The sequence below is a fragment of the Bacillus rossius genome, chromosome 6 (genome assembly GCF_032445375.1).
Source record: "Bacillus rossius redtenbacheri isolate Brsri chromosome 6, Brsri_v3, whole genome shotgun sequence".
Classification (NCBI taxonomy): Eukaryota; Metazoa; Arthropoda; class Insecta; order Phasmatodea; family Bacillidae; genus Bacillus; species Bacillus rossius.
Genome location: NC_086334.1, coordinates 82,433,245 through 82,450,952, shown reverse-complemented (window position 1 = coordinate 82,450,952; position 17,708 = coordinate 82,433,245). Strand labels below are relative to the sequence as shown.

The following is a 17,708-nucleotide window of genomic DNA, read 5'->3' as shown; positions in this document are numbered from 1 at the left end:
GGAAAAGTTTGGGACTCCAGTTCGCAGTGAAACCTTTCTCAAAGATACCTTTCTGCTTGGAGATTCGCACAATGTCACCGACGTTAGCTTAACACTAGAACTACCAAGGGGGTCATTTTGACCCCTTACGATATTTTTAAATGATGCCAAATCTATATATCTGATTCAAATTAACAGACCTTTCGTGACTTTTCCTAAAATATGTTGTTAACAATTTTTGAACTTCGATTTACTCAGGTTTTATGCAGAAACTATTTAATTACAATATTTTTGTCCAATTTTACCTAGAACAACCGACAGGGGTCAAACTGACCTCTGCAGAAAAGTATTCAGTTTGTGATTAATAAATGCCACAGAAATATATATTAGTAAATATGTATTTGTAGTAATGTCTTGTTAAGAAAAAATACTCTTTTTATGGATGAATAATGTGTCCAAAGGATATTTGGTGTGGATTATCTGCGAAGGAAACAATTGCTCTCACAGTACATGGTCATGCAGCATCATTCCGTAGGGCCTGTGATATTGTTATATGACTCCGCCTTTCCTCTCACTAGTGAGACATATTATATACAAAGATAATAATTATCATATCGTCTTACAGTGTGTTGCGGTTTTCTGACATTACAAAGCAATTAGTTATCTTCCTCTATCTACAGTTTCTGTGTTACTAGTTTCCAGTTACTCCTCCGCTTGAGATTTGTTATATTTTTTCATCAATTTTGGAGGACCGGTCGTGAAATGTTTTTCGTTTTAGTCTGTTACATTTGCAGTGGAGAGAGAGTTGATTGTTGTCTTAGGTAATTGTTTTTTGGTAATATCTATGTCATTGTACAATCGTTCCAGTGTATGATGGATCGTCGCCAAAGACTAACTACAGATCAGGCACTCCGATATTTTCAAGACATTTGTGAAACAAACTCAGGCAGTGAAAATAGTGATAATGATTTGTCTAGTGGTGAAGAATATGTACCTCAGAACAGCGATAGTGACAGACATTCTGATGAAGAGGTGGAATCGGAAATCCTACAAGACGCCGATGTCCGTAAAACATCACGGGCTACTACTCCTTCAGTAACACAAGGAAAAAGAACAGGTAGCTGAGCAGCAACCTTCTCAAATGGAAGTGGAAGATGTTGAATTCGCCCCACAAGATGATCATGCTCAGGTATTGTGTAGTAGTCAATGGGCTAACCGCAGTAGAAGTAGCAGTATGTACAAAACAATTCAACGTGTGAAACCAACAAAGTGTTCTTCACTGAAAAAGATGCCACCTGAATCGGCGACTGTATTGAGAGGTACCGGGACAGAATCGTTACTCGTTCGAGGGATGCAGCCTGAAAGTTCTGTGCCGTGTGTACATGTAGGGCCTGCTGTCGGTCACATTGAGGTTTCTAGGGATGGAACAGAGTGGGAGGTGATTGACTTTGGGAACATCCTTCCTGGTAGACGGGGAGCTCAAAATGTAGTAAAAGAAAATAATGGTCCTACACTTCATGCTAAGCGACAGATCAAGAATAATTCTCCGCTAAGTGCGTGGAGACTGTTGCTGACTCTAGACATCCTTCTACATATCAAGACATCTACTGAGAATGAAGCCTGCAGAAAATTACACGATAATGCATGGACCATTACACTCGTAGAACTTGAAGCTTTCATATCAATAATTTATGCTCGAGGGGCTTATGCAGCAAAAGGTCTGGAGCTATCTGCACTCTGGTCAAGCATATGGGGACCAACATTCTTTACGCAAACATTGTCGCGAAATAGATTTTGCGATATAATGCGATTTCTCCACTTTGATGATCGAGGTACACGTAGTGAACGTTTACGGACTGATAAGTATGCACTAGTGTCACATGTGTGGAATGGCTTTATACAAAATAGCATTGCATGCTACAAGCCTGGTATAAATATCACAGTGGATGAGCAGCTTTTCCCAACAAAAGCTAGGTGCCCATTCACGCAATACATGGCCAATAAGCCCAACAAATTTGGGATCAAATTCTGGCTGGCATCAGATGTCGACTCTAAATATCTAGTCAACGGGTTCCCGTATCTTGGAAAAGAAGATGACCAACCCCGTGATCAGCTACTGGGCACCTATGTAGTTCTACACCTATTGGAACCATATTTTCTGAGCGGCAGAAATGTAACGACGGACAACTTCTTCACTTCTCTAGAACTCTGCCATGCACTGAAGGACAAGAAAACCAGTTTAGTTGGCACTGTAAATCGCTCTAGGAAGGAGGTGCCACCTACTGCTAAAAATTGCAAACAACAGTTGCATACAACATATGTGTACAGGAACAAGGACACAACTCTTACAGTGTATTAGGGGAAAGTCAGTAAAAATGTGATCCTCATGAGCTCACTCCATCCAAATGTGAGCATTGCTGAAAATGCAAAGAAGACTCCTGAAACCATCGAATACTACAATGCCACTAAATTTGGCGTTGATGTTCTGGACCAAATGGCGCGGAAATATTCTGTCAAATAAGGATCAAGACGTTGGCCGGTTCATGTTTTTTTCAATGTGTTAGATTTGGCGTGTATCAATGCATGGATCCTGTACAAAGAAGTAACTGGAAGGAAAATCAAAAGAAGAAAATTTATCCTGGAGCTGTGCGAAGAGCTACGAGCGGCTTACCTGGCTAACAAGAATACCAAGCCACATATTGTTAGCAACGGCGATGAAGAAACAGAAAAATCGCGAAAGAAGTGTGGCAACTGCAGAAAGAACAAAACAATGGCAAATTGTGCTGCATGCAGAAAACCAGTGTGTGGTAAATGAGTTGGGAGTAAACGCCTCTTCTGTGTAAAATGTAAATAGGATTTTATATGATGTCAAGTTTTGTTGAAAATAGTAGTGTTATGGTTTTTTACTGGTAATGTCTAGGCTGAATAATAATGTTGCTATTACATTTTTATTTAATGTTGTTGAACAATAGTATTGCCATTTTTGGTACAATAATGCATTGCTGCAGAAGGAAAAAAACAATGACTAGTGTCGCAGCAATGTATAAAAATATTGTGTGGTTATGATAGTACTAGGAGTAAACATTTCATGTGGCGAATTATATGTCATATTAGTGACTGAACAATAGTGGTTATACTGTTCCTGCAGAAATAACACATAAAAAGCAAATATTGCAGGATGTACGAAACCTGGGTGTGGTTAATAAATTTCAAGTAAATATCACATATGTGTAAATGTATCCAGGATTTAGTGTCTTGTCAAATTGTAGGTGAATAAAACCAGTGCATTAATTTGGTTTTGTAATTTTTTTAGATAAGAAAAACTTAATTCAGTACAATATTTCTTGGCTCTGCAATAAAGTTGTCACAACTATTTAGGAATTTATTTTTTAAAGATATAAATTAAAAAGGGTCAAATTGACCCCTCGTGGTAGTTCTAGATAGTCAGCTGGTGCCGGTAGTCCTAGTGTTAAAGCTTTCGTGGATCTTTCTTCTTCGTGTTGGAAAACACTGTTCGAAGTAGGTGATTGTCCTTTAAGTCCTTTGGCTTCATTTTCGCGGTAGAATGCACTATGGAATTATACTCGGTTATTAATTTCGGCAATATGTCAAGCCACTTGTAATTTCCATTAGCCATAAACTGTCGCCACATCTTGGAACGCAAAGTTCTGTTAAACCTTTCGACAACGGAGGCTTTGACATTACTAAATGTAGAATAGTGTTTGATGCCATACTTCTTCATCAGAGCCTTGAAGATTGCATTGTAGAGTTCTTTCCCGAGGTCCGTTTGCAGGTGCGATGGTACACGACCATCACGCAAAATACTGTCCATGGCCTTGGCTACTTCAGTTGCAGTCTTTGATTTGACAGATCTAGCCCAAGCGAACTTGCTATAAACATCGATAACTGTCAACATGTACTTGAAACCTTTATTCAAACGGGAATATGATATCATCTTAACAAGGTCCGCCTGGAATAAATCATCAATTCCACGAACTATAACCTTACGATGAAGGTATTTTCGTCTAGCAGGAGCATGAAGTTCGTGAGCGATTCCGGTTCGACTCATTGTATGTAGCCGGCTTCCCTCAGTTCTTCAAGTATGGAGATTATTTCGTTGATGTGCGAATAGTTTCCTACACTAAGCGAAGCATGTAGAATTCTAAGGCGATCAACTAATTCATTGGGGTCGTCCCAATATACATAGTAAAATATCTGACCACTTTCTAGCTTTTTAAACCTTGACCATGTATTGTTAGTTCACTGAAAATATTAGCGAGATTGTCGATTTTTTTCATTATCTTCGTCTTTATATACACCACTATCTGGATCGTTATCGCGAAAATGTGCATTGGTTAGCTCTAGCAGTTTTTTGTACCCTTGTAAGTCTTTGTGAGAATATCCTTTAGGCTCCCTGCACAACAGCAATTCGTACAGACTTGGAGTTCCGTTAGTTTTGAACTCTTCTACGCGCACGATATTTCCTGGTAGAAAATATATTTCTTTAGCTCCGAGGAACCACTTATAATTTTTTTCTGTACACTCCGTAGGTCGTGTCATTATTACGACTCGTAAACGATATCAGGTATGGCTGGACCATTGAATTAACTTGGTGTCCCTTTTTCAATATTTTTTTCTTGTGCATGGACTCTGTACTCGTTAAGTCCTCTTCTTCGGCATTGTACTGGCTGAAAACATATTGAAAGTCCTCCTTTTATACTATATTATTCATTCGCAGAAACTTATTTCTTGTGTGTGGCAAAATCTGAATTAGTTGTCATGTGCGATAGTGATGCTCTCAGACTACTTTGTGAAGTCCTCAAATCGTCATGTCTTTGTGCATTCGATACTTCGTAAATGTCGATAAATCGTGAATCCGAGGCTTCCGCACGCTGGTCGATGGCAACGAGATACTCTATTATTTCGTTTTTTGCGCGTTTTATTTCTTGGCCGAGTAGCGAAATGTATTTGCGTATTTCAGCATCGTGGTTCACGGCGCATAGCTGGGTTCTTGGAGCTCGACTGCTACTACCAAACTTTGAAATGCTATTATTCATGTTTGACGATAAACTGGTCGAAACCTCGTCTTTACCTGCCCTTATATAGCGGCCAGTCCTTTACGATGACTATGAATCCGTTTTCGTCTTTCCAACCCAAGGAGTACATGTTTTTGAATTCCTGGAATGTCATGTCGGTGTTTATGACATTGTGATCACATTGTGATCGTCATAAAAGTGTCGTAAATTCAGTTCGTCCATGCGAAACAAAACTATAACATTCGCATTATCTCGTAGGAGATGTTTTGGAATACGACTGTACGTCTGACACAGGTAAACGCAGTCTACTTGCAGTGTCTGCCCATTGAAAAGTACTCTTGTATTATGCCTTGCTTCTCGCACAATACATCGTCGAAAACAAACACGGAATTAGGCTTTGCTTCGTCGGTAGTCACCACATCAGTATTATCGCTAAACGGAAAATACTCCAGACCATCCACCGATTGTAGAACTGTAGCTAGTCACTTATATTTTGGCTGTTGCAACGACTTGGAATACAAGTAAACGTTCTCGAACCGAAGACCGTTTGGTTCCTCCAGTAAACTCAGTAGAACGCACGTTTTACCGCAGTTGGACGGACCCCCCATTATGCATTTACGGCAGAAGGCAACAGTAAACCATGTCGTGATTCACGACCGCTAGTTTCATCGTTTTGCGTAATGCGCTGGGCAAACACACTTCTTGCTTGACGACTTGCATTGTACTGACAAAACATTGTATAAAAGAAGCGTATTTATACTTTCTGGTCAGTTGTGCGCAATGATTCGAAGAGGTAGGAACAAAAAACACAGCGGTGCAGGACTCGTAAACTCGCTAATAAACAATCTCCCATTCGAGCTACACATTCCCGGCTACAGATTCTGCGGCCCCGGCACATAACTACCAAAAAGGTTAGCTCGCGGTGACGATGGCATTAATTCTCTCGACGAAAAGTGCAAGCAGCACGATATCGCCTACTCGCTTAGCAAGGATCTGGAATCTAGGCACATAGCAGATCATATATTGGCACAGGAAGCCGAATATATAAGCAAATCGTCAAACGCGGGACTAGGCGAATAAATCACGGCCTGCGGCATTTCCAACATCATGAAGGCAAAGACAAAATTAGGAATGGGTGCTCCTCGAGCCAGCTCCATCAAGTATAAGACTAACTCACGCAAGACTGGTGCAGGCATACAAAAAGCCAAGCAAAATTACAGATTCTCGACAAGAAGATTATAGGAGCATTTCTTCCTATGCTTATGCCTGCATTAGTTGCTCTTGGCGGACTCATCGGTGCAACGAGCGGTATAGTGCGGGCAGTCAACACTTCTAATAATGAGCGCAAGCAGTTAAAAGAAACACAGTGATATAATGCAAGCATGGAAGCCATTGCCATGGGTAAAAAAAAAACGGCGCAGGACTGTACTTATGTCATAGGCGTGCGCACGGTAGGTGCCACAGTTGCCTTGGCACCACCATTAGGGTTAACGTTATTTTGTTTTTTACAAGCATAAATAATACATACTTACAAAAATCCGTATTATTTCCAAAAAAAAAATATGTTTTCCAATCGTGTCGAGTTACAGATATGTGCTCATAACACTATCAGTATATCAATTATCAATCGAACCAACTATACACACGGAAACAAGCCAGTTGCAATTACTTGTGTTGTACACGCGGGCCGCGGCTACAAAACTTCTGAAATGTAAATATTTCTCATAGTTCTCCTCGAATTACATAGAATGCACGCTCGGTGTCCACTGTTCACTCCACTCGGGAGGCGCACGGAATAATAGCCGCCGTCCGCCAGGGTTTATTTAAAAAAAGAGAGAGAGTTTAGTCAGTTAAAAGGATAGGCTTTACTCGATTACTTATATGCAGTCGCCGACAAAACATTTTTGTTGTATTCCAAAAGTTAAAACATTTGCCCACTCTTATTTGTGTATTTTTATTATTTTAATATTTTACATATTTAAGGTATGTTACAAAAACTCCCTGGATTTGTTGATTTTAAAACTTAACATTTGAGAATGTTTATTCTAGCATTTATTTGGCGTCTTCAGAAAACATGTAAGTACGGTTTTTCAAAGCCACCAGCATGAATTCCGTGCAAACAATTTGTGCAATTTACTTTATGGCTCAACAAAGCTTAAAACTGTAAAAAGTTTAGTAGTTATCCTGATGATTATAACGTTCAAAGCCATAATTTGTCATAAAAAATGTTAAAATTTTTACATCTGTGTATTTATTTAATGTTTTTGTTCGGAAACACCTTAAATAGCACCATTTTGCGCTTTCAAATCCAAATTTTTCCGGGGGAGGACCCCCGGACCCCCCGCTTTAGGCTCGGGGTCCATGAATGACAGGGCTGTTGTGTAATCTGGCACCACCAATACTGAAGTCCTGCGCACGCCCATGACTTATGTCCTCACAAGGCAGGTCAAGGCATGAGAAAGAAACTAATAAAAAAATCCTAAGTTCTCTGCCGAAACGTCCGCTCACCAATATAGATTTAATAAAGTACGCACGAAACTGAAAATACCAAATTTCCGCGGTGTGTTTACGCGAGACACTTTGCCCAGCAAACCAAAATCAAACGAATTCGCCATCATTAATTTAGACACGTCGGCAGGTCGTGGCACGCACTGGGTGGCTTATGTAAAGACTGGAAAAATGGCCGAGTATAACGACAGTTTTGGTAATTTGAGACCTCCGCCTGAACTGCGTCAGTACCTGGGCCAGACCACTACATTGTTCTTCAATTATGAGACGGAACAGAAGCCTAACAAACAAACTGCAGACACTTGTGTCTTCGCTTCTTAACTAAAAACATTTAGCTGACAAAAACAATTGCTACTAAAGGTTGTGCAGCGATGATATATTATTAGTCATGTCGAAAAAACTTACCTTGACAGGTCACGCATCTGAGCTTCGGGCGGTTCATTTTCCTCCTCTGGATTTAGACGGAGAATGGTGTATGGGACTCGTAGATTTTCACACGTATAATGCCATACCGAATATCGACGATGAAAATTGCAAGATCTGCTTCCTGAAAAGCGATGGGACCGCTCATGAAATACAGTTACCTGTTGGCTCTTACGAAATTGACGACATTGCAAATTACAACAGGGATATGTTACCACAGGATGTAGACTTTCAACTGCGTGGAAATCCAAACACTCAAAAAAGCATTCTAACATGCAGTAAAATTGTAGACTTTACAAAACCTGGGACCATAGGTTCGATGCTCGGATTCGAATCAAAGGTGTATGATACAGGCAGAACGTACGAATCTACACGCGCAGTAAACATTTTGCCTATGAATGTCATAAGAATAAACTGTAATTTGGCAAGTAGAACGTATCTCAACGGAAGACTAAGCAACATGCTGCACGAGTTTTCGCCGATGGTCCCACCTGGATTTAAACTGGTCGAAGTACCGCATAGTATCATTTACGTTCCAGTCGTCGTAAAGTGCGCACAAGATGTCGTAGTCAGAATCTTTGACCAGCGAGGACGATTGGTGAATTTTCATGACGAAGAAATTACATTACGTCTGCACTTGAAGCGATGGGCATAAAGTTCGTAAAACCGAACAGTTATAAAAGAATTCGCATTGACGTGAATAAGAACAGTTCTCTACCAGACATCGGTGCATTAACGCCTGACAGCATAAAGTATCATCTTAGTATTGGACAAGTGCCGAATAAATATGGAAGACAAAATCCTCAACGTGGAAGATCCGGTTATTTTTGATGACAGCATAACGAAAATGGAATTGCACAAGTACCAGCCTTTCCTGCTCGGACCGTACGCACTACTATCAGAAGTACGCATTGACGTATAGCACCAATATATTTGTACTTTACCTTCGCAGTCATTTCTACGTATAAGAGGCATGCTGACAAAGCTGATGGTACGCATCCGACAACGACGTCAATATCCTGCAACAGTATTCTTCACCTAATCGAGCGCATTACATATGTACACAATGGTGTCAAGGTAGACCAGACGAGAGATGTAGGCTTAACATCTGCTATGAAAAGTTAACTTTCGCTCACGCCAAATGAACTGTCTGCTGCAAAGATGGCCGGTTGGGCTCTCGAGGATGAATATTAGCTTCCGGTTTATGCCGAAGGAAAGTTCGAGGTTGATGTTCCTCCGTCCATGATTCTTGGATTCGCTGAGGACTACAAGCATATAATCATTAATTCGAAACAAGAGCTCGTACTGCTTCTTGCCAACACGCACATTAATGCAATTGTCGCCGCTGCAGAAAACCCTCAAGATGTGCCGCTAACACTACAGTCTATCGAGTGGATGGGGCCCCACATCCAAGTGAGCACCATTGAACGATTCAAGATGTTGAAGAACATAAAAAATGGCAAGAACTTCGATGTGCCATTCCGATCCTAGAGCCTGGAAACTTATCCTGGCTTGCATCATAGTCAGCGTATCAATTGGATAGTAAAGTCCATCTTCGCTACGGAAAAACCATGATACATCATAGTCGGTCTTCAGACCGGAAGACAGCTCAATGCAGGAGAAAGTCACTGCTTATTCGATAACTGTAAAATACGTAATGTAAAAATATTTTAAAACAGCGAAAGCTATCCGTACGTTGACATGAACATGGACTTTGAAAGTGGAAGATTTCTTCTCGCATATCAAATGTATGCCAAGTTTTAGCAAGCTTACTATGGGCGGAGACAGTCACCGATACTAAGTCCCGACAGTTTCAAGAACAAGGCTCTGTTAATGGTGTTTGACGTTTCCAACAGGTTGATCGAATAAATTCAAACATCATCGACTGTAGGATCGAGATAACGACTAGCGGAAATATTCCACCAAGCACCTATGCTTTTTGTATGATACTTCACGATCGGCTTGCATCGTACAATTGTCGAGACAAACTTGTGAAAATCCTGACATAAATACTGTTTCGTTTGCGATAATAATTCAGTTAAGTTCGAGCATTGCTAGCGACAAGATGTACTTCACCCTGCAAGGTTTCCAGAGCCAAAACAGCTTTGTTCTCAAAGTAATTCGCGTCACCTCCGGAGACAAGAATCGAACTCGCAGCTTCCGACCTCCGTATCCTTGGAAACTACTAGACGAAAAAAGTAAACCTACGAATGAATGGTTATGTAAACACTACCATGGCCTGGAGTGGGACGAAGGGAAAATGCCATACCACCAAGTGAAAAACACACTTAAATATTTACTAGTTAGCAGTGTGGTGGGTACGGGACACACCACCTTACAAACTTGCGCACGAAGGCACCAAATTAAATTGAAATGATTAAATTGAAATGAAAAAAGGTCAAGGTACTACTTGTCCCATTATGCTGTGTCCCGTTATGTTCATCCAAGATGGCCGCCGTGACTTCACAATCCAAGATGGTGGCTCGGTACCAGGCACCACCGCCTGATGCCTGCGCCAGAAAATACATTCACATACTACTTAAAAATATTAATTTACAGAGGAAACCATTTTACAAACAATTCTAAATTTTTAATTCAATACTCTTCTAAGTTTTGTCTAGCAGAATGATCTGTACTGCTACATGGGTTAGTTAAAACTTCACTTGTTCAGTATCACGGAGATTGTGCTGCTGATTTATTCCTCGCGGGAAGCTGTCGTTGTCAGCACAATCTTGACTCACAGCAGCACAAAGATGAACGGGGTCAGGTCTTTGGGCCTTGCGCGAGGCATGAGAAGGTACAGTTCTCCTCCTCTGCTCATGTCTAGGGCGGCCAGGCTTCACATCGTTAGTTGTAACTTGTGGTGACTCTGGGCTGATGTAGTCAGCAGCTGTCTGGATACATTTTGCAGATGTTTTTATTGAATGGTGACAAACTTCTTCCTCATGAGCCAGCAGGGGCATATTGTTTCATATGTTATGTATGCATTCCTTTTTGTACCCAGGACAAGCAATAATCTCAAGAAGGTTATCATTGTAAGTTAGGTTAATTGTTTCTAGATTACAAAAAATTCCATCACAACTTTCAGAAAAGTTTGTTAAGACACCCTGGTTCACAATCATATACTGTATGCAGCTGAGACCTGGTGCGATGCTGGTATAGAGCTGATTAGAAGGATGAAAACTAGTTCATTGGGTAAGGTTTATCCTTTACCACAGTTAAGACAGACTAACATCTCAGATTCCACACAGGGATGTCTCATACAATAATGTCCAAACATTAAATATATTAGTTTTTAAAAATAAAATAATTTATTGAAATAAAATTCTTTTTAAGGAATTACATATGCATTCACACTTATAACAATAGTTCATGACTCTCCTTTAACGTTAAGTATTTCCACTTATTTATAGATGGCCGCAAAGGCCATTGATATGATTAGCAATGGAAAAGTCAGCATTTCGTAACTTTTACGTACATGCTAGAGAAAGTAGATGGCTGTTACAGTGTTACAGTTTGTTGTTAGGTCGAGTCCATTGCACATTTGTTTTCAGGTTGCACCTAAAATGCTTTGTTCCTGTACACCACTCTGCATAAAACATTATTTTAGTGGCAATGAAGCTCACCTTTAGTACAGGTATATTACAGGTAAATTTGGCGCAAAAATGCGATAAATTAATTACGCAATCTTTATATTCATACTGAAATGCCATGAGGAGGGTAACATATATATATATAAGAATCTTAAGGACTCCACTTTAGACGAAAGTGCACATTTTCACGACACCTCTGTATACATTTTTAGGGATATATGATTTGTCCATTTCATGAAATCATATTATGTATTATATGCAATGCATTCTTATGATACATCGAATAATAATCGTGCTTGCCTTTCTTAAACGGAAGAGCTTGGAGGTAGGGTATATCGAGCCGTATAGTTGTCTTCTTCATTTCTTCTTTTATTGTAAGCATTGTCTGGCACATAGTCTGCATCCCTACTCCATGAGCGTAAATTCATGTAGTTGTACAAATTGCTAGATGGGCACCCATATTTAAGGTAAAATGTAGCGTCACTTGGTAATGGCCACAGGAACAGTTCGGAATGCTTTGCTTAGAGAGCTTTCAGTTCCATTGGTGTGGTTGGTTTAATGGCATTATGGCTTTAGTGAATAATAGTTGAATCCAGAGTCTTAGCAGCGGAGGTTAGAAGTGGTAGAACTCACTCTAAAGGAAACTGTATGAGGTATACCAGATAAAGTTCCCGCCTTCCTGGATCATGTAGTGCTAGAGTACTTCAAATTCATCTTCCCAGGTGACCACATTTTTGGAGTTGGCACATATCAGCTCACAGGAAATGGACGAGTGACCCGATATCGTGCTTACCATCTTGGTTGTGGCAGTGGCTATGAGCACATATATTGTAGTGGGAAACATGGTATTCGGTTGTATATGGTTTATAGCAAATTTTTGCTGGTCGCAAGGCCCCTATATATGTATACATCTATCTATTTAGGCATTTTATAGATTCTCCGAATCACAAATGCTAGTAACACTTTGATTTAAATTACACACGTTTATTAGAAAGGAAACATATCCAGTTATATAATGGCTATAACCTGATGGTAACAATTTGTCGTGGCATTTTAGACATATGATATAAAACATGAAATATTTTACTTACTTAACCGTCGGTTGTCAGTGAATTGTGATTATCGGTCACTAGATGCATTTCATTATTTCAACTAATGACCTTGAGTTAACATATGAATTTGAATCACAAGACTTTGTATTCTTATTTCTACAAATTCTTTCTAATTTAACAGACATAATTTACTCACGTCGTTCAAGTAATATTATATGTAACAGCGCTACTTAACCTATCTATGTGAATTTTTTTTATTTCCCACCACTATGATATGCATCTAGAGTAACATCATAACTAAAGAAGATTCCTTTTTTTAATAAACGAAGTATGCTAATATACATTTTTGCAGTTTTTATTTAAAACAAATAACGATCCTCTTTCCCCCCACTTGTTTTAGGGGAAAATCTTAATTAGTTGGTCTGACCTCTCGTTGCTCCCTCTGATATTATTTTTGTTATTTACTTAGCTCTCCTTTTACTCACACACTTCTGTTTGTTTTACAGCCACTTGGGGCATTTATTTTTATTAGTAGTACGAGAGGCAGTTTCACTATTTGAGTACCGAGCCTCGACTGGAAGTCATACTGATGGACATGAGACTAACTGTTTGCTTCCAAATAATGAATGAGCTGTCAATTTATTACATTCTCCAGTACCTTACCAAGGACTGGCAGAAGAGTAAGGGACCATTATGCCTTAATTCGTCATAATTCCTCCTCTCTCTTTGTTCTACAGGGTTAACACTAAACACTCTCTCACGACATAAATAAATATGCTTTTATCTATAGCATTATGGACAACAGCAACAAATAATCTAAAATTCCAGGAAATGCACTTTTCAGCAACCGAGAAGTAATAATGCATCATGCCCAGGAGCTTTCTTGTTCTTAAGTTTATACACAATGTTTTTAATATCCTCCTTATGGAAGGTTTGATCATTCTCTTTACTGTAAGCAATACTCACTTGTGCCCATGTGTTTTAATGCTGAGGTTCCTCTCCAACAAGAGAATCATTAGGATGGAACACTCTCAACAGCTCAACCAAACCTTCCACTATATCAATACAGAAACAAGTTTTCATGTTCCATTGTTACCCTCAGTTTCTACTAAGTTCCTCCATGACTGAAGTATGACTTCTCAAAACCTTCTGTAACATTCCCGGCAGTTCCACCAATATATTTCACCCCCTCTTCTCAGTCGAGATTTTGTATGGAGGAATGTTGGTGTTGGTACACCCCAAGTCACTTTCAAGTACTATATTGTTTATCTGCCTACCAGTCATTGCCTCCGCTGACCGGTTTATGTTTTCTGAGCCCAGATACAAGCATCTTCTGAATCACCTCCATAATTGCTTGTACTCTTTCACCCTTAGAACCATTCACTAACCATAACCATTGCTCCACAATAGTTTTTTGAAGTTTTTCATCAAACATCCTCTAGTCTGTTCTCTTGTGGATGTAACAAGTTCAGTACACTTGTCATTAATTTATGATTCTTCACCCTCATGATACCAATATAAAACTGACTGTTTGATCATAACCCAGTCACGAACTAGTCCATTTCCATTTTTTGTGTTCAAGGTCACATCAAATTGCGACTCACTTCCCTGTGCTATCTACACAAATACAGGGAGTTTCCCTGGCTGGTTCGAGATATAGATCACAGATCAACAAAAATCTGTTTACTTCTTAACTCTTAGCATCTATAATGGGTGAATGATATATCTTTGACTTTCCATTAATATCTATACAGAAGACCATTCTGTAGTATCCGATTTCCCTCAATATACTTTCCCAGTGCCCAAGATGCACACTTATCTCATCAACAAACTGAAAATATGAAGAAACTAGATAATCATCCTCATTTTCTGCACCTGACATCTGAAGCACCATATGATGTGGGCTGGAAAGGTGACCACACACCAGTAGATCCAGGGAGTCATTGCAAACAAAAAATGCTGCCATAGGGTGATAATCGAAGGCAGCCTTACATCATATCAACCCAGGAAGTTGTCCTTGCATATAGTAGGGTTCCTGTACCAGTGTGATATCTATTTCGCTTTCGCAGCAAATAGCATTTAGCTCTGTCCAGACCACAATCGGCAGACCTCTACAGATTGAGTTGTACATACTAAACCATAATCACTGCACGAAAACTCCATAGCATTTATCGTTGCCAATATGGGGCAGATTCACATAGTCACCTCGTGTTCCTCTACCTTCAGGCCTTATCTTTTACAGTTAGCACAGTAGACATTGCTTCTGGTGTTACAAGCCCTTTACACCCCAAAGTCAGGAGGTTTGTAACATTTTGCCGATTTCAGTTCGATTTACATATCTCTGACATTTATAGCACCTTTTCAGTAACTCATAAGGATGTATAACCCAGATACACACTGCCAGGACCAGTTAACAAATACCTTGCCTTATCATTGCATTGTATCACCAATTGAACATCTTTTTAATGTTCATAATTGTTGATCTGATTATGCATTTTTATCTTAATTCATCCAAATTTATTCAATGCAAACGAATTATTTTCAAATATATGACCAACTACCACTCTTTTGTCAGGATTATTAGACACTTATAAAATGGCAGAGAATAGCAACTTTCATGGATTGTGTACTTGGACTTTCATAGATTCTTGGTGTGTATATTGTCTTTCTTTCATGATGTGTTCAGCCCCTGATTGAACCACCACTCCACACTTAATAACTGGTCTCTGTCCCTTAATATTGAATTCTTTGGTGTTTTTTCTTTGCCCTTTTACTAAGGTTGCCTTAGTCATGGTACTGGGAGCCAGGATATCCATTAGGTAAATTACTACTATCACCTTTCTGACTAGTTTATGGGAAGATATATCGACGGTGTCTTTCCCACTTGGACATTATTAGAACACTTTCTCTCCAACTCCTGTGCTACCTTTCTATACAGAGTTCACTGCTCCACTGGAATGCTTAACTAATGCTCATGATTTCCTTCAAAGTAACCTGCCAGGAATAGGTTGGTATGCACCGTTCAGTGTATTATCATATGAAGATTATCTATGCTCTGCCATATGTCCATAGCCAACAATTGTGCGACCATTTCCTTGTTAATGGAGATGCCGTTTAACTTCATCACTAACTTGGTAATTAGTGCCATCTGGCTCAGATTACATGGGCTCTCAACCACTGCTATATTTTATTGTGGTGTTTCTAGTGCTTTCTTAATGGATGGCTCTTCGGTAGTCTCTGGGTCCTAATCCTGACTGGAATCTTTGGTAGATAGCCCTCCATCATCGGACTTACCTTTTAAGGGCTTGTACTTACACCTAGGCTTCCCATTATCCTTTGTGGCGGAAGCAGTATTACCAACGTTCCTCGCTGCCATCTTGATCCTGGTGTCCATGTCATGTTTTCTTCTAGAACTGTCTCGAACAAAACTTGATTTCCGAGTTTCTTCTAATCTGGATCACCTTCATTTATTAGACTTATACACCCGGCCCTTCTTCACCTTTCAGAATATCTCTCCAGGCAAGTTATTTCCAGACTCATTCAATTCAGATATGGTACTTTTATACAACATGGCTTCAGGCTCCCCATATTTACATACTGTCAACTCCACTTTCCTGGTCAAGTGTACTAACTTGACCATAGGCTGTGACTCTAGTCAACGCAGCTATACATCCATCAATCACACACATAGCTGTGACTGGAAATCCACCATATTGAATTATTGCAGTCACTACTAAGAGATTGGTAACTGACCTTCATTACCACCCTATACCACTAAGATATGGTGTGGCAGTGGTATGTATGACTTCTTACTTGTTCTTTATTTCATAAGCACTGTACACAACTCAAATCAAGATTCGTAACTTTTGACAGAACTAAGTTTTGTCTAAATGCTGTCTATATTCTAAGTCTCAGAATACTCTGTGAAGCACCAGGAAAAATATGAAATACTCCGAGAAAATCTACAAAGGTGGTTACATTATATATCTTATTATTTATACAATAATTCACCTTACTAGCCTTCAAAACTTAATCTCGAGGCCCACCATCTGCCTCAATCCCATTTTGTTATTACTCAGCTAACTTCACACACCAAACCACTAATGTGTGAAATTTTGCCTGACAATTGGCTCTATAGAGGTCATGGCATTACTTTCATCCTGAATCATTTTAACATAGTTGTTTAAAAGTTACGTAATTTAGAGCCATATTAGAGACCCAGCTCACTGCATTTTTTCCATGCATTTTCTTTTCTTATGAAATTTGTCCAAATGTTTGAGACTCGTGTTTTGATACTAGTTTTTGCATCATTTCTGGTCCTGTATTTATGATATAGTAGCAGTTTCACCATTTTACATCAACCACTATTTGACTAAGGATAATGATAAACTGATAAAATAAAAATTTAAAAAATATGTCACCTTATTCGTTGAGTCTTCAAACACGATGTGTACAAGAGTTGATGAAAAGATGTGACAGAGTCATGCAACAGTGCTGCCCCAGCATAAAAGCAGCTGATAAGACTTACCTGAATTATCCTGTCATAAGGCTTCAGGTTGTTGGTGATGTCTGCAGGTCCACCCTTTCTTATCCTGTTGATGAACACGCCTCGTTCATACAGGCCATCCGACACGCTGAACCCGAAGTCTTCGTACACTGGATCTTTGTACAGTATAATCTGAAATATATATATTAACACAATTCTTCCAATTAATTGGTTATATAAATCAAGTTTGAGGTTAGGGTTTGCCTGCAAATAATTAATATTGTACAGATAATGTTTTGCTTCATTTCATTTTTTATTGACGTGAACAATAACTCACTTAAGCATATATATTACTCACAACACAATAATATTATGCTTCTTTCTTTCAAGAATTTTGTTTACAGAAGCTCTGTATTTGTACAAATTTTCCAAAGCCTGTAAAATTGTTCTTGAGTTTTGTATTAGCAGTGCAAATGTAGTTTGTTAGTTTTTATTTAAAGTAAGTACACTAGGATTAAGGGAAGCAGGGGATGATATATTATTTTACAGCAGTAGGATCCACCCTCCCATTGTTTCTTACATACATATGGAGAATGTTGTTCTACTTTAAAAGATACCAGACTGGGCACAC

The 17,708-nt window shown here is 39.3% G+C and overlaps 1 protein-coding gene across 1 annotated transcript in view; it reads right to left on the bottom strand.

Moving 5' to 3' along the window:
- LOC134533336 (glutamate receptor-interacting protein 1) overlaps window positions 1-17,708 on the bottom strand; it is a 351,603-nt gene that overhangs the window by 71,425 nt on the left and 262,470 nt on the right. Inside the window, exon 11 of the mRNA XM_063370854.1 lies at window positions 17,120-17,269. Within this exon, the coding sequence (XP_063226924.1) occupies window positions 17,120-17,269 (150 nt within the window). The remainder of the gene's footprint in view (window positions 1-17,119; window positions 17,270-17,708) is intronic.